The 26,904-nt window shown below is 39.1% G+C and overlaps 1 protein-coding gene across 1 annotated transcript; it reads right to left on the bottom strand.

Annotated features, from left to right (window-relative positions):
* FAM117B (family with sequence similarity 117 member B) lies at positions 1 to 26,904 on the bottom strand. Its single transcript, XM_074595261.1, has 8 exons — positions 26,189 to 26,904; positions 18,374 to 18,525; positions 13,365 to 13,457; positions 12,749 to 12,862; positions 6,491 to 6,634; positions 5,209 to 5,434; positions 4,248 to 4,368; positions 1 to 2,057 (listed from the first exon to the last, which is right to left on the bottom strand). The coding sequence occupies exons 1-8, from the start codon at positions 26,790 to 26,792 to the stop codon at positions 1,739 to 1,741; spliced, it is 1,773 nt and encodes a 590-aa protein (XP_074451362.1). The 5' UTR covers positions 26,793 to 26,904; the 3' UTR covers positions 1 to 1,738.

Here is a 26,904-nt window from a genome sequence, read left to right as displayed (position 1 = left end):
CTCCCAAGTAAAACATTTGCAACCAAATTTAGCATATTAAGCAATGAAGAAAATTGTTATATTTGCAGTATCATCTTTAAATAGACACAGTTATGAAGGGACCTGAGTATGCAACTGATCCATGGAATCTACGTATATGCAAGCCAGCAAGAACTGTTCATGTGTAACAGACCAATATTCAGACCCAGAGACTGTCCATGATGACACTTACTTTGAAATTACTGAATCAACTCTGTAAGAGAGGTACAAGGTCAACTTGTTTTATAAATGGGTAAGACACTGGTATTCAGGTCACTGCAGGTTTTTTTGCATATTTATATTGTATTTACTCAAACCCAAGTAACACGCTCCAGGAACACAGGAGAAACCTCAATGAGGTTCCTGAACAGTTTCCGTTTGCAACTGCCTTCCCCCCCCCCATTTTCATCTGTTATTATTATTTCAAAAGGATCATAAACTGCTGCATATCAGAACAGACCAGGTGTCAAAAAAGTCCTCTGTTCTACATGCCAGTCTAAGTTGCTAGTCAAAAAAGGAGAATGTATCTGCTGCTGTAAACTTCCATGTAACAGATACCATGCCTGGCAAACCATCACCTTCAACGGACACACAAAACACCACTATGACAAGGGGAAGGAAATCATGCACAGATATTTCAGTATCATGTGGCCAGGGTCTATAATACAGTGATGAGTCAAGTCAGAGCAAATTTGTGTCAAGAGTGATTAATGATTCAGGCTGACTAACTCTGTAAGTAGCCAAACAAGCCTGTAAGTGGCAAGTGGCATATTTTCTGGAAGAAAGAATACAGAGTAAGAGGATAACCTTTTTTTTCCCCACCCCTGCACAAAAATCCTATGGACAAATAGAACAATACTGGGGCAAGCGCTTTAAAATGCAGTTTTCCAGCCAATAAACCAACACTGGTGGGAATTCTGTGAAGGAAGGAGTTTTAAGAATGTGACTTACCTGAAGCACAAAATTCTGATATCAAAAAAAACATACGCTATATGCTAACACTGCTTTTTGGATATTCTTCTGTTTTAAAGGTTTCAAACATATTAACTTATTTTGTTTAGGGCTGAGGCTGTTCAGCAAGGTCACATAACTTGAGACTGCTGAAATACTTCAGCAATCCTTTGGTCCCAGCAGCTGTAAAACAGCCAAGTAAAAAAGAACCTTCACTACAAAAAAAAAAAAGGGGGGGGCGGGGAGGGAGAGAAATATCGTTACCAGGAAAGTGTCTTCTAAACACCATCTGCTACACACCAGAAAAGGCAAATTTTTGTTACAAAATACACATTTTCATACAAAAGACATCTTGCAAAACCATCTGATTACCCCCCCTCTGCAGTTACAACGGTAAATGGGATCAGCTGGTTGGGGTCTTGAGATTTTTGTTTTAATGGGAAAAAAAGTCAAAGGACACATAGCATCACAACAACTGGTCCTTTAAATTGCAAAGGATTATGACAGTCTATTTTTCACCAGTGTTTAAAAAAAATCAGGAGAGAAACAGAACTGGAGTCTTCATAAGCAGAAAGTGCAACAGAGTATCAGCTGCTGCATCCTCCTGAACTTCTCAATGTGCTACCAAACTGTCAAATATACAAACAGTTCAATTATGACAGTGTCATAAATTGTTAAAACAATGCAAATAGTGTGATCACAAATGTCCAGTCAACTGGTTCAATTTTTTCCCAGTAGTTGCCCAGAAAAACGTCCAGACAATCTAAATCTATCCTTCAGCTTCCTCAATACGTGCCGATTGCTGGAGTATAGAGGTCTGTGGTATTACTGTACTGGTTCCACGAGAGATCCTGTCTTGATCTGTGTTTGTAGACAGGGAAGCCATAGAAATGGGCTGTAACAAACTGGATGTCATGCCGGAGGAAACAGTCAGGCTGTGTGCAGTGCCCTTAAGTGTAAGATCCTGTGTGGGAAGAAGTGGCTTGAGGATGCTGACAAGACAGAAAGCAGAGCCACTTTTAGGAATGAAATTCACTTTGTTCTTGTCAGGGCAGTAGAAGGCTGGAATTTCATGCAATGGCTTTGGCCTAGAAATAAAATACACACAACAGTTTTAAAATTAAATTGAACAATCAAATTCTGTCAATGGCAGGCATATATTGCTGAACACATCACCAGAAACAAGTTTAAACTTGAAGTATTTCAGGTACTCAATAGTGCCTTAATGACATTCCCACCACATGGCAAATGGCAAGATGGTTTAAACTGCTTGTTTACATATACTGCACAATAAACAGCACGTTCTTTGGGCAGGCTGTCTCCAAACCAAAGGAAGACACTAACTTCATGTTGCAGATTACAAACCCTGTCCATGAATTGGCATATCCAATATATGAGAAAGTATTCTTGATCATGTTCTCCAGAAACTTTCACAATGCAAGAAGTTCTGCTCCACACACAGACACTCTTCACAAAGCAAGCCCTGTGAAAGAAGGCTGGCATAGCAATGTTCCTAATATCGTATATCTTAGAGCTGTTCACGATCCCAGAGGGATGCCCTTTTCTATACTTTTGCTTCCTTTGCACGTTCACCTGAGCATGGCCCGAATTTCTGTAAAAGACGAGCCCGTCTTACTTAAACACATCAATGCAGAAAGTAAAATGTAGTATTCCCAACATGGCATTCATGATCAAGTACCTATAACCTGGGAAGGAAGCATGGAACACACATTTAGACCCTGACTTGCAGTTTTGCCATCTCAGCATACAATTCAATCAACTCAGAGGCATGCTTTATAAAAGACAGAGCTGGAAGGGATACTATGGATAGCACAGGAATGCCTTCTGTGTCTACCTCTAACTCTGCAAACCTCATCTAACTCTAAGACCAGACTACAGGAATCAGTTCCAAAGCCTCTCTTCCCAGCTGGAAAATAACCATCAGAAATTTACACTCAATTTTTCTTTTTGACAGTGTTGTCCTTTAGCCTATAACCTCTCCCTCTTCCATGTATTTGTAAGACAGCCATGTGCACCTCTGTCTTCTACTAGACCAAGCAAGCCAATCTTTGAGTCTACTCTTCTAGGAGATACTCCACTTTGAAAAGCAATTCTGTTCATGAAATAGGGTACATTTCCTTGTTAGCTGATTCTCCAAACATCCGGAAAATTCAGCTCCATTTATAATTCCCCCCCACCCCCAAATGAAAGTCCTGTAAACTTCAAGCAGAAATAACGTTAAACAAAGGTTGAGGTTTAAACAGTTACGCTCATGTATTTCACATACATGCGGAATGCAAGTACCAGATGTGAGAAAGATTTCTGCATGAGACTGCAGCGTCTAAGAACTGCCATAGCTAGGTAACAACTTCTCTAGAAGCCTGTTTCACCCTACAGCAGAACAATCCTACAGCTACGTAGCAAGAACATCAGAAAAAAAAACGCAGATGCAAGTCAAATCACAATAGAATATTTTCTTGGAGCATCTGGAAACAGCTTACACACTCTAAAATAGAGACCTCTCAAAATCCAATTGCAGTGATCAGAGATAGAAAACATGCAAAGGCAACTAGAATGTTTTTAATTACTACTTATACTAGATGGCACTGCTGAGATAATATAGGCATAAGAGAATTATAACCAAGTGATACTCCTTGTCTGATTAAATGAAATTTTTAACTATAGGTTAAGATTATTGCATCCAAGTGAGGGTGCAATAATAAGGGTACAAGAACTCCACTGTAAATAATAATAAGAACATAGAAACCACAGAATATTCCAAACGACAAAAGCTGGCTTCTTCAGAATAACCAAAGCATTAAATACTCAGGGTCAAATACACTTCTTTGTCACTAAAAGTTTCACAACTACATAGATGTAGCTGAAAAGAATATGGTCTTCAGAGCCTAGATTACTGGATGTGCCTATAAAACTGTGACATACTAGATGATCGACCTGCGTTAAAGCTTCTTCGTCCATGTCTCTGTTCCTGATTATTTGAGTTCCTACCCCACTATCTGCCAGGTGAGAGTGTCTTCTCAAGTTATGCTGTTTTTTTTAAAAAAAAAAAAGTCTCTCAAGGTCTTGATTTTAACACAAGACTCCAGCAAAAAGTTACATACGTATATACCAGTATGTAGTCACATGAAACAGAGATCATGCTGTTAGCACGGTTTTAGTAACTGAACTAATAATTTTCATTTGACACAAAAATCAATAAACCAATGGGTAACTCTGAACATTAAATGTTATTTCTTATGTAGTAAAGATCAACTTACAAGCTTTCCTCAAAGACTTTCACCTTTTCACAGCCCTCTGGAGGTTCACGCTTGAACATGTAGCTGTTGTTGGGTTTTGGTGAGGTAGCGTATTTTGGCAAGGGAGAATTATTCCCATTCTCTGCAGGAACAGAGTATGTCATTACTTAAATGTGTCACACTATAAAAAACAATAACTATCATTAAATGTCCCCTGAATAGAAACCCACTTCATTATCAATGCTATGAAATTAAGAAACATTTTCATTTGCCTACAAGTCTTCATTTGCAAATGAGCTTCTTTATCTTAATCCCTTTCCTCCTTTCTATTTCTCCTTATACAGTTTTCAGGCTCCTCTGCAATCTCTGTTCATTCCTGGACACTTTCAGTTTGTAACTGTAAACGTGAATCTATGGTCCTGTACTGTCACCACTTAGCCAAAAGAAATGGGCAGAAGCCATATTCCTTAAAAACCAGAACAGGTTTACTGTTAAATCGTAAAATTCACCTAGTATATTTCAGAAGGTTTCTGGTTAAAGAAAGTAATTAAAAAAAACCCAAACAGTTAAATTTTTATGGGTGCATGTATGAAATGCTGGAAGGTCACCCATTTTGCCCAAGATCATAAAAAATACCAGACAGAAGCAACAGGACTAAACTACTTTGCTGTTCCACCTGTTGCTGTACCCTATTGCTTCTTCAACGAGCTTAAAGTACTTGAAGAATCTATTATTTAAAAACAAAAATTGGTTTGGGAAGCACATTCCTCAGTCCTATCTATCCAGCTGCAATTACAGAGCACTATATGTGTGTGCACACATGGTATGTGGAAGCATTTTAAAAAAAATACATCCCTTAGAAAAAAAGAGTTCTAACATTTCTCCATGGATGTGAGAAACAAAATCCCTCTTTTGCTACATGTTCATCCACATAACAATGAGTTACGTTCAGCATTGGTGAACTTTTAAAGTTACACAGTACCTTTATCTCTGGAATCAGCAAGAAGATCATCTATAGAACATGGGCTTTCCTCACTGCCTTCGTTAGAGATGGTAAGAAATGAGGTTGGAGATACTGACTGGGAGCGGCTGCTGTTGTTACTGCCCCTGTCTGCTCCACCAGGCGTTTGGGTATCAATGCTGCGAGTACTACTACTACGCTGAACCAATGGAGGTGGTGCGCGGTGCCCATCTGGAATATCCTGAGGCTGTTAAAAATAGAAGGTATCAGATGGCTGCTCTTGTCTGCTTAAGAATTTCTTTAAGTCCAGTAATGCTGAGGAGTTTTTTGAATTTCACAAAACTGTTTGAAGTAGAAAATTTTACTCATTACACAAGACTCCAACAGGAAACAAAATAAGCCAGGTTTAGAAACTAAGGACAACAGTTTGCAAGATTTCACAAAATCACAGAGTTGCTAAGGTTGGAAAGGACCTCTTTGAGATCACCTAATCCAACACCCCTGCTCAAGCAGTCAGCTTAGAGCAGTCTGTCCAGGACTGTGTCCAGTCAGGTTTTGAATATCTCCACAGACAGCAATTCCACAACCTCTCTGGGCAATCTGCTCCAGTTTTGAGCACCCTCATGCATTAAAAGAAAACAGAAAAAGAAAAGGAGAAAGGTGTTTTTCTTGTGTTCAGATTTAATTTAATGTTTTTTTTTTTTCATTCATGCCTATTGCCTCTTGCCCTGTCATTGGGCACTGCTGAAGAGAGTCCAGCTTCCTCCTCCTCATTCCTGCACACCAGATACTTATACACATTGATAAGATCCCCTGAGCTTTCTCTTCTCAAGGCTGAACAGTCCCAGCTCTCTTGGCCTCTCCTCATATGAAAGATGTTCCAGTCCCTTAATCATCTTCATGGCCTGTATTTCTGATACTTTATTACTAAATTTATCTCTAAAAATACCTAAAAATAAAATGAAAGTTAAAAACGGGCAACTTATGCTTCAACTGGGATGGGGACAGGTCAGCACGGGCAAAAAGAAGAAAAAATTACTACAAAAACTCTCAAAACAGACCTTTTGTCTTTTCCCTGTTCTACTGATATTTCTTATTTTATTGGAAAACTAATTACATCACAGTAACCACAGAGGAAAAAGGTTCAGATTCAATCCTTCTGCTTTCCAAGAGACTTTTCAACTACCTTTACTAAAGAAAGCAAAATTAGTTCCAGACATATTTAATTCAAAAACTGTACAAAATAAAGCTCAAAGCAAACCCAAAATAATTATAGAAAGCAATCATGGTGATAGATACATACAACAAGCTGTTCCTCTTTGTCTCCTGTCTCCTTAATTATTATCTCAATCTCCTGATTTAGTCCTTCTATGCTGTTTCGGAATCGTGATCCTGTTGATTTGGCAATAGGTACCACAGGAACAAGAGCACTCTTTGGGACGGGAGCCTGAAGAACCAGAGACAGAACCAGTGAGAAAGCAATGTAGATTTACTTACAAAACACAGTTACTATTTCTGCTCAAAAGCAAACCTTTAAACAGAAAATATCTACACCTCATTATCAAGGATTTATACGAAACTATAGCGATTGTGTTAAAATGGATGCCTTAAATGAAGACACAAACATCCTGAATTTTGTTTCAAATCGAATTCCTAGCAGGAAAAGCTTTCAACAACCTAGTCTCAAAACTTCCCTTGATATGGTCTGCCTCCAGCTTGACATTGCTTTACAAGTGAAAATTCAACAGCAATCAGTCAAATCTAAGTAATTTTGAAACCTTTATAATATATTCACCTTCCTTCTGAAGCGAGCCATACCAAAATTCAATTTCCTTCATTGTTGGATTTACCATTTCTAAATTACTTAAAATTATATTTTAATGGAAGTCTGCTGTCACCTACATTAACATGACACATAGAAGGAAAATTATTCCACAAATGCAAGATCGCACTATGCTAGAAATGAAGACCAACAGAGTAAATATATTAAATCAGAATAAAAGGTTGACAAAATGATTTCGGAAGACTTACACAGAAAGAATAAAATCCCAAACCCAAATGTTAATGCATAGTTGCTTCAAGATGAAGATCAACATTGTAAAAATCCAGCATTTCAAAATATGCATGAAATTTCCACTCTCAGAAAACACTTTACTGAATTTTTCCAAAGACCCTTTCAGTACACCACGACTTTGAGATTTCCCATCCCCTCCATTAGCATCCTCCCCTCTGTTAAAAATCATGCTACCAGAACATTAGGAGATTCTGCCCTGAACTTCAACACAGGCTCTTGCTGATTATGCAGGGCACTACTACAGATATAATGGAATGCTTCCTGCAAGCATTTAGTTCAACTCAAAGAACAGCATTACACTTAAAGTTACAGTAGAATGCCTGTGTAGAAGTCCCAGACTCTATGGTCTAGTGTGCTGTGATTGAGAACATCTCCTCTACTGATTGCAGGATAGTCCCATTCTCACCTGCTCTTCAAAATGGTTTGTTTGTGGGTTTTTTATTTTTCCTCTAAGTAGAAGACTGTGCACAGACAGACACCAAAGCATTGCTACTTTGCGTGCAAATTCTCAAAAATGACATAAGATTTGTCTGGAAGAAAACCTACCTTAGAAAAATTAATGTAAACAAGAGAATTTTAAGTGCAGACCATAACACAGACTTATTCTCACAAATCTCTAAGGCAGCAACACTTACAAATCATATTGTTTTTTCTTTACCGAAACATCAGGATAGCGATTAAAAAAAGATACTTGCACAAGGACTACAAAAGCTTCTGTTCAGGAAATGCCTGTGACTGCGTTTACGTCAACAAAAACTAAACATTCTCATAACGGTCAAACTCTGAAAGACTTTAAAAAAATCTTGCTTGAAGATGAAAAAGAGAGAACAGAAACCACTGGAGAAGAGCACAAAAAATTCTGAGAAAGCAACCCTGCTAATTCTGTTCCAAACAAGGCCTTGGATCAACAAGCCAGTAAACTAATACAGGTCAATATCCAGTTGTAATACAGGTACATCAGCACTAGTTTAGGCACTAATAAAGACAGATTATGCACCCAGTTATTAAATATACATGTTCTTAGGACAAACTGAGCTTGTTAAAAAGCAGAAAGCAGAATGCAAGTATGCTTGTCTAAGATTTCAGCAGCCATTAGCAAAACATGGGAATTGTCCATCTTTTAAATACGATTGCCTGCCACAGAAATTCTTAGAACCATAGTACTATTTGAAGAGCTCAAAGTAGAAAAGCACAAGTTGCTCCAATAGTTCATTAAGGTTCAATACAGCATGTTTCACTTCCAAGAGAAATAGTGTTCTGCGCATGACTGAGGATGACTTGTTAAGCTGGACTGCTGGAGGGTGGAAAAGGAAAGAGGTACCGTTACAGGGGTGGAACAACCAGCCTCAAAACAAACTCTATATTAGAAATACTGCCTTCACAGATGTCTGCATGGAGCTGGCCTCTGACATACAGGAATAGGCTAATGACCTTTGACTACTCATCTGCATATTTGGGAATGCACAAAATGAAGCAAGGTGCTAAACACAGGATAATAATTACAGTGCTCACATAATAACACACTGTCAGGGAGTTTTGGTGCAGGACAGTTAAGAGTCCTGAAACTTAAGGGCATGGCATAAACTCATGAGATTACGAAATATGGGTGATGACAAATCTAAGCTGTTCACAAGCGTTTTAGAAAAATGCTCTAAGCTCTTCCAATTTCTCAACAAGCAACAGAATTTTAAATAGAACTCAAGGTCTTTTGATGCTTTTGGACATTAACATCACACTACCTCAAGGCTGAATGCATCACAGTAATTCTACCCTAAAAATGAGATCTACCTATGGTAAGGTGCTAAGAGTGAAAAAAAAAAAAATCCACTGCAAACTGCATGCAGCTGGCCCCAATATTAGTGTTTGCTAAGTTATCAACCAACCGGTAAGACATTAAGGGCACATGCTTTCCAGTACAATGAAAGGAGGGGGCTTGATGGGTCATGGTATCAGCTAGCAACATAACATCAGCCAAGTGCACTGAGGAAAAAACGATTATTTTGAAATACCTAATCCATTTATTCTTCTGTCTGGCTTCAGCTCTGGCCTCAATTCTCACTTCTCTATTATATTAACACTGAGCATAAAGGAAGACCCCATTTGTTTGACTCCTGTTTACAGATTTAGTACCATGGAATTAATTCGAAATCCAACATTCTCAGAAGCATTCTGAGATCACCAGAGGAGGCTATGACCTCTTGCATACCCCTCTTCCTGCAAAGAGAGGCAGAATGGAACGTTTCTGGCATCATGAAAAAAAAAAAAACAAAAAAAACCCAACGAACATTCAATTGCTCTGGAAAAAAAATGTAATTAGCAGCAACGACTTGATAAAGTTCCGCACCAACTATTTCCTGATTTTAAGTAGAGGGCCAGGAATAGCTAAGAAGCTTACTCTGTAGAGATTGTGTGGATTTCTTCAGAAACAATCATAGAAGAAAGAAGCACAACTGTACAAACAGTGGGAGGCTTAGGTGGTAAGAACCATTTCAAAATGTTGGTAAAACTCAAAAAAAATGTGGAAAAGCTTAACTGCTTATTAGCAGGGAATAAAAGAGGAAATAAAACTAAAAGCAGCAGTTCAATGAATTTAACTAGAAGAGTAAGCCATTTCCAAAGTGTTCAACAGAGTTTACCTGGTCTCTACGAAGGGACTACCAAGGCGATTTCCTAACACGTTTTCTTAGTCTTGTCATAAATCCTACTCCTTGAGCTCAGAAATCTTTGTATGACTCTCTACAGTCAACAACTGCAAGTTTCCTTCAAGTTGGGAACATAAAAAATTTCTAAACATTCTAATCACTAACTGCAAGTGCTAACTGCAAGGCTGCAACACAGCCCTTCCCACAAATCCTGCAGGAACTGAGCTCCCTGGAAAGGAATGAGAAAGCCTAGGAACTTTGCCCTTGATGCCTACAGTTATAGATTTTCACTCTGACTTTGAAAGCAGTCTCTAAATGCCTTTAATCTAATACTTCGCTTACTCTTTTTTGAAGCCTTCTGCAACTTCACCCCTTTGCAAGTAGCTCAACACAGCTGGCACAAAATTTACCAAGAAAAACAATGGTTTGTTTTGTAACACAATGCTGGAAAAGCTGCTTTGCCTCAGTTTATATTTTATAGTCTGTTTCACAAGCCCAAAACCTAATTATCTGTTGTGCAATATTTTATTCACATACTCTAAAATTTGGCAGAATGCAAGAGACCTCCATAGAAGCAGCAAAATTTCATGAGCGTAATAAAGTAATTATGATGCAAACAATTTTATATACATAATTTGGGGGGAGGTATTTTTTAGAGCAGTAGCATCACAGTTCATTTTCAAAATTAAAAACCACTAAGATTATCTACGCTGAAGTGACAATAGCTTAGCATTCAGAAACTTAGATTTGTAGAATACCAAGCCAAACCCGTTGGACTGCATGTAACTCTCCAGTGTACTGAAAGGCCTACACCAAAAGTTCCTCAGTACGCTTTTTTTTTTGGTTGAAATGGCTCAATTGCCCACAAGTACAGAACAAACCTTCAAATAAGTTACTCAAATTTGGATAAAATACCTGCATAAAGTATTTTGACCTGTGATGTATTTAATTTTTTTCTTCCCAACGTGTCTCACCAATTTTCATAAGCTTTCTCAAAAAAAAAAACCTAGAAAGGGACTGTGTCATTTATTTCACTGTCATCTTTCATCATTTTGGACTGTTCTGACTTGAGCTACCGCAGGCAGTAACAGTATGCTACACTGCATCTGTACTTCGGTAAAGCAGATAAAAATGTAGGAATTCGTATTAGTCATCCTGTTTCGAGTTCAGACTGTTCTTCTGCTATACAGAAGAGGAAGAGGAAACAGTTTCTGTTTCAAGATTTAAAGAGTCTGAAGAAGTAATTCCCAAATTTTTATGTCAAAAAAATGTAATTCTAAAAATATCTTAAATACAATACTTCCAGTAGCACAGAATTCAAACTAATAACAACCTGAATTCAAGAGGCACTTATGTCCTGAAAATTCATGACTCCTAATTAAATGAACTACATCAATAGAGTCTGAGACAAAAACGTTATCGATTTTTATACAAAGCAGGAGTTAAGAACAACAGTGCAGGAGAAATTCAAAACACTGTTCTACCTTCTTATTTCCAGTCTTGAAGCATAACAAATGCACTGGGACATCTGACTTCTACCTACGAAAGAACCTCACTACTCTGGACTTATGTTTTTTATTTCATCTTTTATCAGAATGGTTAAGTACCTGTAGAGCAGGACACATGCTGTCACAAGAGCTTCCCTCCCTGGCCTAAATTATTTCTGAAAGGATGGAACAACAGAAAGGAAACAAGTTTTCATTAACTGGTACCAAAGTACAGTATTTATTAGAACAGCGTTTACTGCATTTCAGGAGTAATTGGGAATATGATTAGATTTGCAGAGAAGCTTCACAGCTGAAGTACTTTCTCAATTCACAATACCAACAGTTTCACAGCATCTTTCAACTGCGTTGGCTTGCAAGGCAATTGTGAGGGATTTGTTCTTTTTGTAACTGTTAAAAAAAATTTTGTGCATTATCATGAATATACATTCATGATATTTTGGGGGGGGGGGGGGGCATGAGCATGCTTCTGAAAAAGTGACCAAAGTTTCATATTGATTTTCTTAAAGTCACTCAAGCAAAACAGACTTGAAAAAGGATCTGTGTCTCTAAAAGCCTGGAATTTTTTTCCACCTGCTCTCAACTGAGCTAAAAATATTACCTCTCCGTGAACCTGACCTCATTAACAATCTTGAGATAAAACTGCAACTGCACACAGAACATGTGGTGGCCTAATCATCACAATTTTTTTTAAGTGATTACTACTTAAAGTCTCAAGGCATGATAAGCGACAGGAAAAAAATTTAAAATCTTACATAGGCTGAATGAAGCCATCAGAGTATAAACACTTTTAATAGAGTACATAAAAATCCCACTGAATAGCCTTTTGTCTGGTAAGCTCTCTAAATCAGTTCATCATAGGATTAAACAAGTGCTATTGTCAAGACACAAATCATGATCAGCAAAAACCTCAATTTTATTTGAGTGTATATCATTTTACCACCAGTTTGTTCCATGACATATTCTACATGCAAATTCCCAAACATTATAGCAATGCATAATGAAAAAGATAATCTATGGTCTTAGATTAAACTTATCTGTCATCCTTTTGTAGAGTCTGCAGAATGCACTTTAAAAGTCTTGCTTTAAAAAAGGATCTATCTGTCTGAAATTATTTGAAAGTGGGAGTTCAAAGCCAATCTAGCAAAGTAACAAAAAGACCCAGGACCCCATACACTTGAGGAAGTCAAAGGAAACAGATCTGTTTTGTAGAATTCACCTATAGCTACAACATATTTAACAGCATGGTATTTTTAAGTTCCCTTTAAGGCAAATCACAACCTTGAGGAGTTAAAAATAGTATTAGCTACCCAGTATGTCCATAAAAAGCACAGCCTTACCTGACTGTGGTTAATGGCTGCATGGTTACCATGAAAGGGAGAGTGTCTTTCTTTATCACGATGATGCCTACTGCTGTGTTTGCTTCTCTGCAATTGTTGACGTAATTTTGCAATCTAATAAAGGAAAAATTCGCATTAGATTCCACCAGATGTATTCAGGCAAACATACAGTTTCACCGATTTCTTCCACCGGTTAGTTAAAATTCGTTACTACTGCAACTTTCACAATTGACAGCCCTAAATTAAATTCCAGTTATTGCAAACGTAATGTTTAGCTACCAGTTCATCTGAAGCCCATAAGATACCTGTGGAGGTTTAATGAAAGAACTTGAAATACATGAAGTTTGGAAGTCGTCTGGCCACTACTGGTTTTCCTCCTTTGATGAAGAATGTCACCTGCGTTTGACACTTTCTTTCCCACACACTCAGATTAAAAGTTTTAATAGTCCTGCATTGTTATATGAAATCAATACCAAATGAACAGCTATTTCTTATTGTTCCCAAACCCACAATCTGTATAAGACAAAGCAGTACAATATTCATGCCTTCCTGAAAACTCACAGTAACAGTGCAAAAAATTTAATCCAAAGGTATCTCAAATAATAGCATTTCTGACCTCCTTGAGTTGTTCATTGCTGCCCCATGATGCTGAACGTTTGTGCGAGCTCCTCTTCTTTTCTAAATATTCTTCAGCCCAGGCACTTTCTGTCTGCAGCAAGAAGATTACAGGATTAATTAGAAAAAAAGATAATTCCTACTTTCTGGCAGAGTATTTTGAGATAAATTGGAAGGGAGAAAAGCTTTAAGATTTGCTAGTTTCAGAACTGCGACTGAAAAGCAGTCACTGACTAGAAGCCTTCCTGACAAGTAAAGTATGAAAAAGTAGAGTGAAACTATATAATTTAAAAAAAACCAAAAAAAACCAAAACCAACAAACAACCCAAAAGAGAAAAAAACCTCACCCCAACTTTAAGACATACTCTAATAAAGGAATGTGCTAGTTTCCTTTCCAAATTATTGAGCGTAAGGCAGTATTAACAGCCAGATGTACCACAAGCTGCTACAGAGCTCTGAAGAACCAGTGTGACAGTGCTGAATTTGGGGGAGATGGTATATTTTATTTCCTGCACAGATGCTGACCTTGTTATTTCTGACATACAGGCAAGGATAGCTTGGTGTAAACATTTTGAAGCTGTACTGGTGCAGGCTTTCACAGTCATGTTCTTCCTCAGAAAAATGAGAAAGAAGGCAAGGCATATAAGCACCACTAGAGGTATTGCAAAGCAGAGACTTAATTTATCAACACCTCAAAGGGTATCAGATTCATAGTTGTCTCAGGCCAAGCAGAAAGCAACACAGATTAAGCTAGTTTCACTAAACCAAGAAAGTCATTAACATTTAATAAAGGAAATTGAAGACGTACTGCGGTGAAAACGTTCTGAGAAATTCAAAGTATTATTAAGACAAACTGTATTTATTTAAGGTAACAAAATGCTCAGACAACCGTGTGATAATACTGCAGGCTTTATGAACTATTTGTATTCCCACCTAACCGTGTCCAGAATGGCCTTCAAAAGCAGTGAACTGTAAACACTCTAAGAAAAGGGATAATAATATCTATCAGGAACTTCCTTGCAGTCACAAGATATATACCTGATGAAGCAGGAGGAAGGATTTCTGGAAGCAGCTTACACACTGAAAAAGACAGCAAATTCCTTTAAATTCACTGTTGCTGTAGCGCAGTTCATAGCACACAGCGGTGATCTAGCTAACTCAGCCTTAGGAGTCATTGATATCTCACATTCTCCTACAGACAGGAACTTTGCTTGCCTCAAAGCCTTCACATCTACAGTGTACAACAGTTGCTCTTATATTTGAGACTAACAGCTTGCAAGCCACAAGCTGACCTTACCTACATACCCTCTCTGTACTCAGAACACAGAAACTCAAGAGGCCTTCAATGTTGTGGTATTAATCCCTATTTTGCAGAGAAAATGGAGGTGTAACTCCAAACATACAGGTTGCAACTCCCATCATCTTCAGTTACAGATACAAGTTTCACATAAACGAAACCTCCACTATCAGTAGTTTCTAACCTTCATCATTTCAATTAAAAAAACTAATGTGGGCAGATCTGAATAATAAAGCTAGTAGGGTTGCTTTGAAATTCCTATTCCATAGCAAAATTAGAAACCATTAGAATATATTTTTCCAGAAAAGCACTCACATATATTAATGATAAAATATGATAATTGATAACCCCAATTCCCAAGTACCAATCTTTGTCTAGTCAATTCTCAAATGTCAATCTAGAGTCTCATCCTGTCCTCTAGGTTCTGGAACAGTAAGCTTTAGCCGCTAACTCTTAACTTCCCAGCTCAACACAACCATTACACTTGCCTACAGGAATCTAATTTAACACCCTAATCAGTCTTTGCATTTGATTTATATTCGAGACTTTGACTTAAGATTCAAGGCTTATTTCATAAATTAATATCTGATTCATTTTAAAGGATTAAAGGTTGCTTTTATGCTCATCCTCAAAACAAATAGTTAGAAATCTTTTTAGAGCAAGAGTAGGTATAAGACACTCAATTATAGGAAAACTTTGTATCAAGACAGAAGTGTAATACTATTTTAGCAAGTCTCCTCTTACTTACTCCCCATATTTTGTTTATAATTATTTTCAAGAAACTTAAACACAATAACCAATAGACAGAGGGATTTCTATTTCTCTACATTCTTAAAGTACTACTACTTGCTTATTAGTTGTTACCATTTACAACATCCTTCTGCCTGTTCTAGAATTACAAAAAGAAATGAGTTTAAGGCTAAATTTATCACAGCTCGTAGAACACTTTAGGAAAAAAAAGGTCTTAGAGGCAAAAACTTTGTAGTTTAAAAGAATATTCTTTAAGAATTAAAAAAAAAAGCAAAGCAATTGTCTCATTTCAACTTGTATTTTGACACAGCTGTATTTCAAACAACTCCAGGCAAAGCCAAACAGGTTTGATTCAAAGGAAAAAAGACACGAGTACAAATGCCTGTTTTAGCGGCACTTAAAACAGTATCTGCATGTAATGAATTCTGGCCAGACCCCAGGACACTCAATAATACACTTATTCATCAGCCAACAAACATTCTGCATGTACATAGTTCAGTCTGGTTTTATAGACCGTTTTCATCAAAACAATCAGTCAAAGCATGAGTCTGATACACAGACAGTCTCTGCATGACCTGGAATCTCTCACACAATTCTCAGCTATGACTTACGGGCACCTCTACAAAGGTCTGCAAGCCAAAGTGTGTCACTAAGTGCCGTCTCTTCCCAGTCTACTTCCTGAATGACTATACTCCCTATGCCATAACCTGCAGAATCAAGATACCTTGCTTACTCAACTTGAACATCTTTTGTATCTTAACAGATTCAGTTCCTGTTCACTAAACTTTTGAAGTCTGAACACATCCATTTCACACCAGACTGTGAAATCTGACACTACCCAGTGGAGCCAGAATATCTTGTAAATGAGACTTCATCCAAACACCACATCTTCAGAAAGGCTAAACAATACAAACGGAGAGCCTATACTATCTCGGGAAACTAACTATTTTAAGTCACGTTTTAAACTTGTCCCAAGCTCAAATAGTTACTTCTCAAGCACACTAGGAAGATTAACAGCAATGATGTCTCACCAATGTCCTATAAACACAAGTTTTGGACATACAGATGTATGTCTATATTCCAAAATTTTCTACTGGTTTGATAAATTTTAAATTAGGAAGTGCAAACAGATCATTCTATTTTCCTCAGCAGTATAAGAACATCAGTCACCACTAAACATACTCATTCTGCAGAAATATCCAATGCCCTATTATAATAATATAGTCTTTCTATTAATCTTTGCAAACGTTTCTCCTTGTATGTGAAAGCTCAACTACCATAGATAGCAGCTAGATGTGTCAGAATTGGAAGAAAAAGACAAAGAAAAACGTAAACCAAAAAGGATGATATCTAATCCAGCTACAAAATTCACAGATTATAAAAAACCAACCATGACTCAGATTAAATCATAACTAAGCTGAAAGAGATCAACTGAATATAGCAAATACTTTGGCAGTAGCATAGAAATATGATTATTTTGAGAAAAGTATTATCCTAAGTCGTCAAATATGAAAATAAATAGCTAGAGCACCGACCCTGGTTCAGTTCTGCCCTTTCATGATGCCTTTTAAGACGTAAGCATGAATAGCATCTCCTTGTATATCATAAGCCTTCCATCATCCTCCTCCTCTTACTATGATTTGCTTACCTTTTTCACCCCATCTTCTAACCATTTTTCCAATTCATTTTCCCGCACAGAAAACTTGTTTCTCAGCTCTCCTTTCTTCACCAGTTTCTATTTCCACTTTATCCACATGGGCACATTCAAAACACCTTACTTTTCTACTGATCTGCTCTTTGAATTGTGGTCCTTTCTGCAAAGTGTTGTGGATCTTGAGAAGGCTACACAGTAGCAATCAACACTGCAGATATCGTCTGCTCAACATCCTACACATTTGAGTAGACAGCACACTGAAACCTAAGTGGCCATATATTATTTCTATTGTTACCAAACCTAAGCCAGGCTCAAACTCAACTAAGTCCCATGTACTGTCAGTTTCTCTTCCAACTGCATTTTGCTTATGTTCTTTGGAATTGGTGGAGACCTGTTGTTGAAACCATGCTCTAAGAATAGGGATTTAAAATCTGATATTGTTGGCTTTTTCTTTCACTCTACAAGTTAGAGAAAACCACTGCCAGACTGCATCCACAGAGGCAGAAGTGAAAAATGGAAAAATCCATCTTAAATCACTTCTGCATACAGTAGGATAGCATGTAACAACAGCTCCCTTTAAAGCAAGTTATAAAATACCTGTCACGATAAGCACGTAACTCTTAACGCCAGCTTGATTCAACTGTTTGTTGGTTCTGTTTTTACAGGCAGCATATAACCGAGACATTAAAAACTTGTGAAATTTTGTCAAGTTGTTGAAGTTTATTGGCAAGTCACATACTTTTTAAATACTTTCCAGCTGAGCTAAATTTGAATATCATTCATGGTTCAATGACGCAGCTCTTCAGTGTATATATTCTATACTTGGTGCCTAGATCCAAGGTGAACATTGAAGACCTTTTACAATCAGAGGATGAACAGCTTATCACAAAAAGGGCTACAATAACTTTTATACAGGCACTACAGAAGCTTTTTTTATTCAAAGACAGACATACATAAGGAATCACCAAGTTCTCTTGTACACATTTAAACTAAATAGCACTTAACACCAGTGCAATCTAGTGTACTGTACACTGTAAGAACAATGAGAAAACAGCTGTGCAATACACTAGTGTTTTTCTAAGGCAAGAAGAAAGTGGAACTCTTAACAGATATTACAGTTACAGCTTTTTCTTAGAGAATAATGCAAATAATTCACATACGTAATAGCGAAGGTAGGACTCCTGCAATTTGAAAGCAAATAAGAACTTGCAAGCAAGACAGCTAAAATGAATGTTTACAAGGGAAAAACTTCTTGCATTTAAATCCTGTCTTCACATTTAAATACACCAAAGACAAAAATCTGTCCCACCTGTGTGGCTTTGTCTCTCATACATGGAGCAGCTTGTCCATGATGATCACGAGGCCACTGTCCAGCAAGGTATGGAGCAGCAAGCGTATCCAATGAGGAAGTCCGGCGAATAATACTGGAAGGACTTGATGAAGGTGGTCTTGATTTGTCAGCTAGAACAAGAACACTCAATTAGAAAGCCAGACAGATAGCTTAATTATTTTAATTGCCTACAAGAAATCATATCAAATCAGAACTACTATGTTATCAAGTATACAACAAAGATACTTTAACCACAGGAATTAAATTTGCTTTTCCAGGCTCTTTTCAGTTTTAGTAAGCAATGAAATGCGTTTTGATGGTTTCCTTAAAAACATCCTTACGTCACAAATGTTGCATCAGTACTCACACACCACCATTTATTCACTCAAAGGTACAACAGTCATTGGATTCTTAAATGATGAAGGCTTGGAAGAAATAAAAATAGCTATGGTTCCTCATACATAGGGGCTAACGAAGAAAATCTGTGCTGGACTTTCTCACTTTAATGCCAAGTTTAAACTTCATCCCACTAGCCCTTTACCCTTCACCTACTTTAATTCAAGGGACACTAAAAACTGACATGTTTTACTAACCACCCAGTATACAACATATGGCAGATACATAGAGAGTCATGTCTAACCCTTAGATCCAGAAGTCAACTTTGATAAGATAATGATTTACATTTTACAAGATAATCAAGACATCTCCTCCCTTTACATCCTACTTAGTAACTACATTCCTATTTGCTTGACACTACACCTTCTGCAACACCTCATTTTTAGTGTTTACATTGATATCACTTTTCAGAACAATTTAGATACTAACAGGAACCCCTGCTGAAAAACATTAACTATAACAAGCAGAGGAAGTAACATGAAAAGGAAGAATATGGTTAAAACCAAAAATTTGTATCTTTCCCATCTGTCAGTGATATCTTAAAGTGGCAGTAAAAGACCACACTGCAAGCTAATAAGTGTAAACACTCTGAAGAACGGTTCCTCAAAATAGTAATTGAAGTTTAGTAAAATAAAGAGACTGACAAGCAGGAAAGACCCAGTGTTTAGATATGTATATGCTCACACATTATTTGTTACTAGCTGTTTTAGATGTAAAATGTAAATCCAGAGATCATAATGATCTAAGCTTACTATCAATTCATCTGCTCCCCACAGAATTATACCTGAAAGAATCGTGTATTAATCTTACCTATAATGAAAACAAAGGCCTAAAACAAATGTCTACAACACAGAAAATGATACAGAGATCAGATGGAAGCTTTACAAAGGCAATGGAAAAAACTCAGTCATCTGTCCTTCCTGACTGTGCCTTAAGATAAATTCTGCACTAAAAGTATAAATAACACAGCAACTTGTATTCTGCATAAATTCATTTACAGGCAAATGAAGTTGTGCCTGATTGTTTTCCAACTAGCAGTCAGACACTAAAAACATTGCAATCAGAAGTCCTGAATTCCAATTTCTAAGCCACTTCAATCTACTAAAGATACATAAATATTAATAAAACCTGTTAGATATAGATTTCAGTGGTGTGGACATCTCAGTCTCATAGAACACCAGTCTTTCAAATGCAAGTCTAGTGACATTCTATACCAAATATCCTCATGCAAATTTTACATTAGAAATGTACACATTAAAAGAGTGGAAAATATTTCAATTCAACTACAAGGAAATAATTATTAGCACTATAATCAGCAACATTCACATAAAGCTGTCCAGAAACCTCATCTGGTTTATTATTTCTACTAGTACCAACAATTATAGAATCTTGCTACTGAGCTCACAGCAGATCTGCTCTCAGGGAACAGTAGCAAAGCTCAATTTTGGAGTTACCATGTACTTAAGACCCTTGTATCAAAGAAATTCTCTGACTGCTACTACCACCATACAGCACACTGAAGGGTCTGTTTGTACCAGAAGATTTCAAAACTATTCCTTTCATCCGTACCATGAGAGAATGTGGCATGCTAACGCAACATGTCATTCCTTAAAAGTTTCACTTGGTTCCAAAGTTGGATAAAACACATTATTTGTCTCAGAAATAGCTGCCGTACTCTCTCTCTTTTTCTTCCAAATTATTCTTCTTCCTCTTCAAGAAGGTTCTCTCTTTTTACCAAGGTGAAACAGAAAGGATGTGAAAAAAAATTAAAAATCAGGAAGTATATGTAGTCACTCACAGCATCTGCAAAGCCACTGCAACAGACTGCTTCAAAACCGAAGCAGCAGGAAATATTACGCTATTATGCTCTCCCCTCCCCCACCAAAAATTGGAAAGAATATTTTGCTGGGCAAACAGAGAGAATGAAAACTGAAGAGCCTGTTTACTATTTAAGTTCCAAGGGAATCTGCTCATCCCAAGGCACAAAGCCTCTAAATATTCTCTTTTCTTCTGATTTAAAAATTCCTTCAAGGAATTCTGTTTTCAAATTACTTTCATTTAGATGGGGCAAGGATGTTTGGATAGTTTTTCCACCTTCACAACATGTCTTAATACAAACTGCAGAAGTCTACAACACGACTCCTCTTGCTGTTTCAAAACAGTTCAATGGGAACATATGCAATGTTTTCATTGCATTTCCCTCTACAATACTTGAAGCAAACATTCAGCTGCTATTTTTCCTTGATGTGACCTACATAACAAGAGATCTGCCTCCATAGAGATAACAGTTACAACAGCTGCGGCTGATGAAAAACAATGGGGCTGTTTCATCAAATAGACGCTTCTTAAATATTAGATTTGTTTTAATTGGCCCGATTATCTCTTTAAACCAATATTTGTGATAAATATCAACCCTCCTAGCCATCCACCACTACTCTAAATCTATTTAGAAACAAAGTCTTTCTGCAATCTGGCTTGCAGCAAAGCAAAATAATAGAACAAAACATAAGCAGAACATACACAAGATGAATCAACAAAGTCCATAATGTGGGAAAATAACAAGCAAGTCATCGTGTCTTCACAAGTCATCACAGTACAACTGACCGACTGAAGTCGCCACAGGTAAACTGGCATCACACACATCTATTGCAATTGTGAAGCCAGGCACCTCCAAAGGTGATTTAAGCTAAGGCAGTTTAACAATGTCACTGAAGAACAAAATTGAACAAATATAGATACTCAGCAATAACTAAATGAAAGGTAGGAAAGAGAGCATTGATTTGGGGGTGGGGGGGTGGAGCAGGGGGTTGTGCCTTGACATACAAGTCCTACAACTACAACTGAAAAAAGGAAATTACAGCGTGAGAACACGTACCTTTGAATTGGATACCTCAGAGGAGAAAATTGCTATATATAAAGGGAATGAACGAAAAAGAGAGAAGGTCTTACACATAAGGAAGTCTTAAGAGACAAAACACTCAGAAAGTTTTTCAGGAAAAGTTCAGAACTGTTGTTAGAACTGCAAAATAAGGATTACTGCTGAAGTGTAACTTGAAGATTGATCTTACGGTCCTGATGATATCTTTCTATGTATTTGAAATCAAAGTTTTGAGAAAGGAAAATAAAAACTTCAAAGAAGCATCTTCTAACAGACACCATGAGAAAACAAAACAAAACTAGCAGCAGCAGAAAGAGCCACTGGAAAAGCATAGGACACTATTAACCTCACAAAATTCCCTGACAGAGTTCTAATTGAAGCTTTTTATACAGGAAGGATATTTAAAAAAAGAAGTGAGAAAGAGTAGGACCCAACTAGCTTCACTGGCACCTAGGCATACAGCTGAGCTTTTTTTTCTGTTTTGCTCAGCCTTTTCCTCAGAAAGGTCATTCATGGGATCTCTCACATGCATTGCTGTCTTTTCCCAGGAACTCGTACAAATACAACTGATCTCAGGGGCTACACCTACGTTTTATGTTTCTTTGAAAGTATTCAACAGGCTCAGTCAGTATTAAGAACAGACATACAGCACAACTGTGTACATTCCCTTTGGAAGACAATCTTGGCTATTCTCTTCACATAAATGTAAAAGAACTACTCACAGTTTTGCTTCTAGTAATTCAAAATGATCCCTCAGTAGGAGAATGACTGAATTAATGTTGTTTTACAAAACCAAACCTGAGAAAGCCCAAGATGTTCAAGTTACTTAATTCTAGTGAACAAAAACATTTTTAAACCAAATAAATTCCCCTGAAGCATTAGCCACAAGAAACCTACAGCGTGATGCTGCAAAAATGAATTCACTTTCTTTACACCTACCATTTGTTAACCAGCTTAGGTAAGCAAAGCAGGCACATAATGGTACACAAAGCCTTCTGTACTCTCTTATCCTACGGTAGTATCTTTTATAACTACTGCAAAACCTTGGTAATTAACATTGACAGGTCTGCAGCTATTACTGTGTCATTCACCAAATTCTTAAGATAAATAAATTCTACGGTGAAATTTAAGAGTGTAATGGAGTTCCACTCCTTCTCCCTACCCAAAGGAGGTGCTCACATCTGAAATCTTTGAGACTTTCCAATATACTGTCATAACAATTTTCATCATTTCCTTTCACACAAGTAGGGTTTCATATCAGTCTTCAATATACCATTCTAAACAATTAAAAGGCAAATGTAGTTCCAGATAAAACTAACCAATTTTTGTCCTTAATTTTCAGAGCGAGTTTAAATGTCCAATGCAGTCAACTGGAATATACCGTAAAATTCAGCATCCAGTAGAGAAATCTCTCACAAGCTCAAGGCACCTGAAAGGTTCAGTAAACAACTGCTATGGCTCTGGTCTTGACCACCTTCTTTACACAGCCTGGTGCATTAGAACATTTCTGGAGTTGAGTATCTTCTGAGAAGACATGTTTTATATAAGAACACAAATAACAATATCATATTTGTCTTTACTCAGTAAATAAACAAAGCTAAAAATAACAATAGAGGTAGAGCATACACGTTTCTCTATCTCATTTTGCAATAGTCTACATGTAGGTCAAAACAACTTCTAACAGGGGTGGTCTGCAGACAGGTAAAGAAGCACATGTGAAAACTGAACTAAAACCGAAGATTGCAGGGCAGACCGTGCAGCGCACAAATGACGCCACACCAGCCATGGGAAGGACAGAGCACGTTAACATACAAGTAGAAGCTGAAGGCTGTGAAATAAGTGCTAGAGACTGCAGGGAGGGAAAGTAAAAGATGAAAACTGGGCAGCAGGAAGATATAGGCTCTTGATCATATTTAGGAGGGAAGTGGTAAGAAAAGCACAGAAATTTACAAACTGTGCCATGGAATCTTCAGTTTGTAGTTACCCCATCATCAACAGAAAATTCAGTTTAGTATTTCCAACATTTAGTTGCAATTCAGTTCAGAAGACAAGAAAAAAAAACCCTAAACACAGCAACAAAAAAACCACACCCAAAAAAACCCCACCACCAAAAACCCCAAAAGAAGCTGTTAAGTCATAGTTGTAACCCACAAGTTGTCGTTCTCAGGTGTTAAACAGGATGATGAAAAAACTATGTTCAAAATTATCCAACTGCTTCCCAGAAAAGAAAATCTGAAAAACATGAAGTTGAGTCTAAAGTATACAACTTACAGAACCCATACCGAGTTCAGAAAAAGCTATCATTTGTCTAACCTCAAGGTTCATTTTAATCTAAAAAAACCCATGGCTGCAGCTGTAGGAATGAACAAAAGCCATCATCAACTGAAAACACGAAACAGGAAAACACAAGTTATTTTGCAGTAGATTCTGACTGATACCCTGAAGTGGCCTGCATGGCTTCACAACCATAGCCTCATTAGCAAAAATAAAGTTCCACCTTCCATGTTCTCACCTTTAAGATTTCTCATCTAGATGAAGAAAAAAAATTGAAGTTAACTCAGTCTCTGTCAAGCACTGGACTACACAATACAAACGTGAAGCAATATTAAACAGGTTTAATTTGCATTTTGGACAAATACCAGCACTGTTCAGAAATGCAAACACATAGAAGCAATTAAACGGACACTACTCTTCTGTTTTCACACATCTTGTAAAAAGCTAGTGGAGTTATCTTAACACAGTAGAGCAATCAAAATGACTTGTTTATTTCTATATGCTAATTATTAGATCCAGTAAAGTAGAATGGTTTCAAGAGGCTTCTGTGCAATGATCTGAGGACAGTGCAATTTTTCCACCCGAAGTGGTCTGACACATGCATTTACAGCTCTTGAACCTGGAGCTCAAGGCTAGCCATCCTGTTCCTCATTCTCTGGGCCAGGAGATTGCATCTTGGGCAAGAGTTTCTATAAAGTTCACAGGAAGAAGATAGGATTTTGTGATGTGTATGAAGTCTTTGAGATTACTGATTAACAAGAATCTCAAATGAGGAATACATACATTCCTCAATACAAAGCCTCAGAATATAACCTTAAAAAAACCACACTACTCTTATCTGGAAAGCAGAAAATCAAATTCAGAACCTAAATGCCTTTGTGGCAGTGCTCTCTTACACTGTAGACAAGCAGGCATATGGTAATCTTGAAGGGGTATGTCTGAAGTAACAAAAAAATAATATTAAGTCACACAGACATTAGCTTTCTTACTGTACCAATTGGTTATGACTGTCTAGTTTGGCAGCATCATTCCTCAAGAGCCAGGACAGAAAAAAAACCCAACATGGTAGTCTGGTTATAGTCATTATTTCGGAAAGGGGGAGCAACATTAGGAGAAGTAAAAATGTTAAAGGGAATTGTGCTGGTCCTAGATTTCTGCATATACGCTTCTACATATTATTCAACTTTATTGTTTAGATTACCGCATATACTTTCATGAAAAAAAGAGTAGCTGTAAGCTTTTGTATCTTAAAAGCTACAGATCGTTCCAGATTTGAGAACATTAACACGAAACCTCACTCATGCATTTTTGAGTAAACTTTTATCCCTAGAAGAAGGATTTACATATGTAAGCCTCTATTATCCTCAACCAGATACCACATATTGCTTAAATTTCAGTGTTCCCAGTAAGTATGTTTTAATTATATAAAAACTTTAAAAAGCAGTTTGATACAAGATGTGTGCCACTCCCAACGCTATTTTCTACCTTTGTTGTAGTGCAAGCTTGTCATCACTCTCCTGCAGGGTCCACGTTGAAAGTGAACTACTGAGAGAGATGCTGAATACTTTGTTCCTATATCTATGTGCAATGCCTACAGTGCTGGCTTTCTAATCGCAAGCTTGCAGACACCGCGTGGGTCAAAAGCACGTACCATCTGGTATAAGACGCACAGAAAGGGAAGAAGATCACAACAGCCCCCAAACACCAAATTCGCCTCAAGCCTGTACCACAGTCTCTTAAGCACATCTCTTACACCACTGACTCTCTCTCATCTGGAGACCTTTGGCAGCAATCGCAGAAGCAGGAGTGGCTGCCATCCCCCACATGGCATGCTCGGCTTTCCCCGTTCCTCTTCTGAGAGCCAGGAAGCAGCAGAGCAGCAACAAAAGCAACAAGCCCTTCCACGCAGAGACGCTCCACGAGCGCTGCGGCCAGACGGAGACGGCTCAGAACGGCCGCAAGCCCGGGCAAAGCCCCGGTGTCCTCACCTCCGTCCCCGGCAGCACACCGCCGGGCCGAGGGCATCGCCGACCCCGGCCCTCGCGTCCCGTTAAGCGCCGACTGAAACTCGGCCACGCCGAGCCCAGCCGCCCCCCGCTCTCCCCTCAGTAACGGTCTGTCCGCGCGCCCGCCCGCTCCCCTCAGGTAACGGCCGGGCGGTCGCACCCCACCCCGCGCCACCCCGGCAGTCGCCCCCGGTCAGGCCGCCGGTGCGCGGCGTGCGGCGGAATGACAGGAGCGCTCACCTTTGCAGCCGGGGGAGCTGGGGCTCTTCCTCTCCGGGGAGCTCCTGCCTTGCTCCGGCGAGTGCCGCCGGTGCCGGACCCAGCCCGCCGCCGTAGCGCTGCCCTCCGGCAGGGGAGGCAGCGGAGAAGAGCAAGGTGAGGGCCCGCAGCCCAGCGGCGGCGGGGACGGCGGTAGGTGGTGGGGTCGAGGGGGGCTCCCCCGCGCCCCGCCGGCACGCGTGGGGCTGCCCCGCGAGGAGGAGGCGGCGGCGGCCGCTGAGGCGGCGGCGCCGCCGCCTCCCCCTCCCCCCGGCGTCTGCGTGGCCATGGCGGGCCCGCCGCGCCCGCCGCCGCCGGTGGGCGCCGCTCGCGTGGGGCTGATACTGCGCGAGGCGGGGGCCGCGCGTGGCAGACCCCCGCCCGGGGCGCTCGCGCTGCCGCCGCCGCTCCTCGTGGGGCTGCCATGTTGCTGCTGCTGCTGCTTGAGCTGGAAGGGCACCGTGGCCCGCATGGGCTGGAGGCGGCTGCCGGCTCCCGCGCCGCCGCCCGCCGCCGCCGCGCCTCCTCCCCCCAGGGAGGTGGCGGGGGTCGGGGAGCCGTTGCGCCTCACGCGCTGGTGGGACATTGTCCGCGGGGAGCCGGAGCTCGCGGAAGACCGTCGGTGGCGGGGAAGGCGGAAGACGCCGGCAGGTCCTGGCGGGGGCCCGACACCTCAGGCGGCGGCAACAGCAACGGCC

This window comes from Larus michahellis, chromosome 7 (genome assembly GCF_964199755.1).
Source record: "Larus michahellis chromosome 7, bLarMic1.1, whole genome shotgun sequence".
NCBI lineage: Eukaryota > Metazoa > Chordata > Aves > Charadriiformes > Laridae > Larus > Larus michahellis.
The sequence above is the reverse complement of the archived record's forward strand: the minus strand, read 5'-3'. Positions and strand labels throughout refer to the sequence as shown.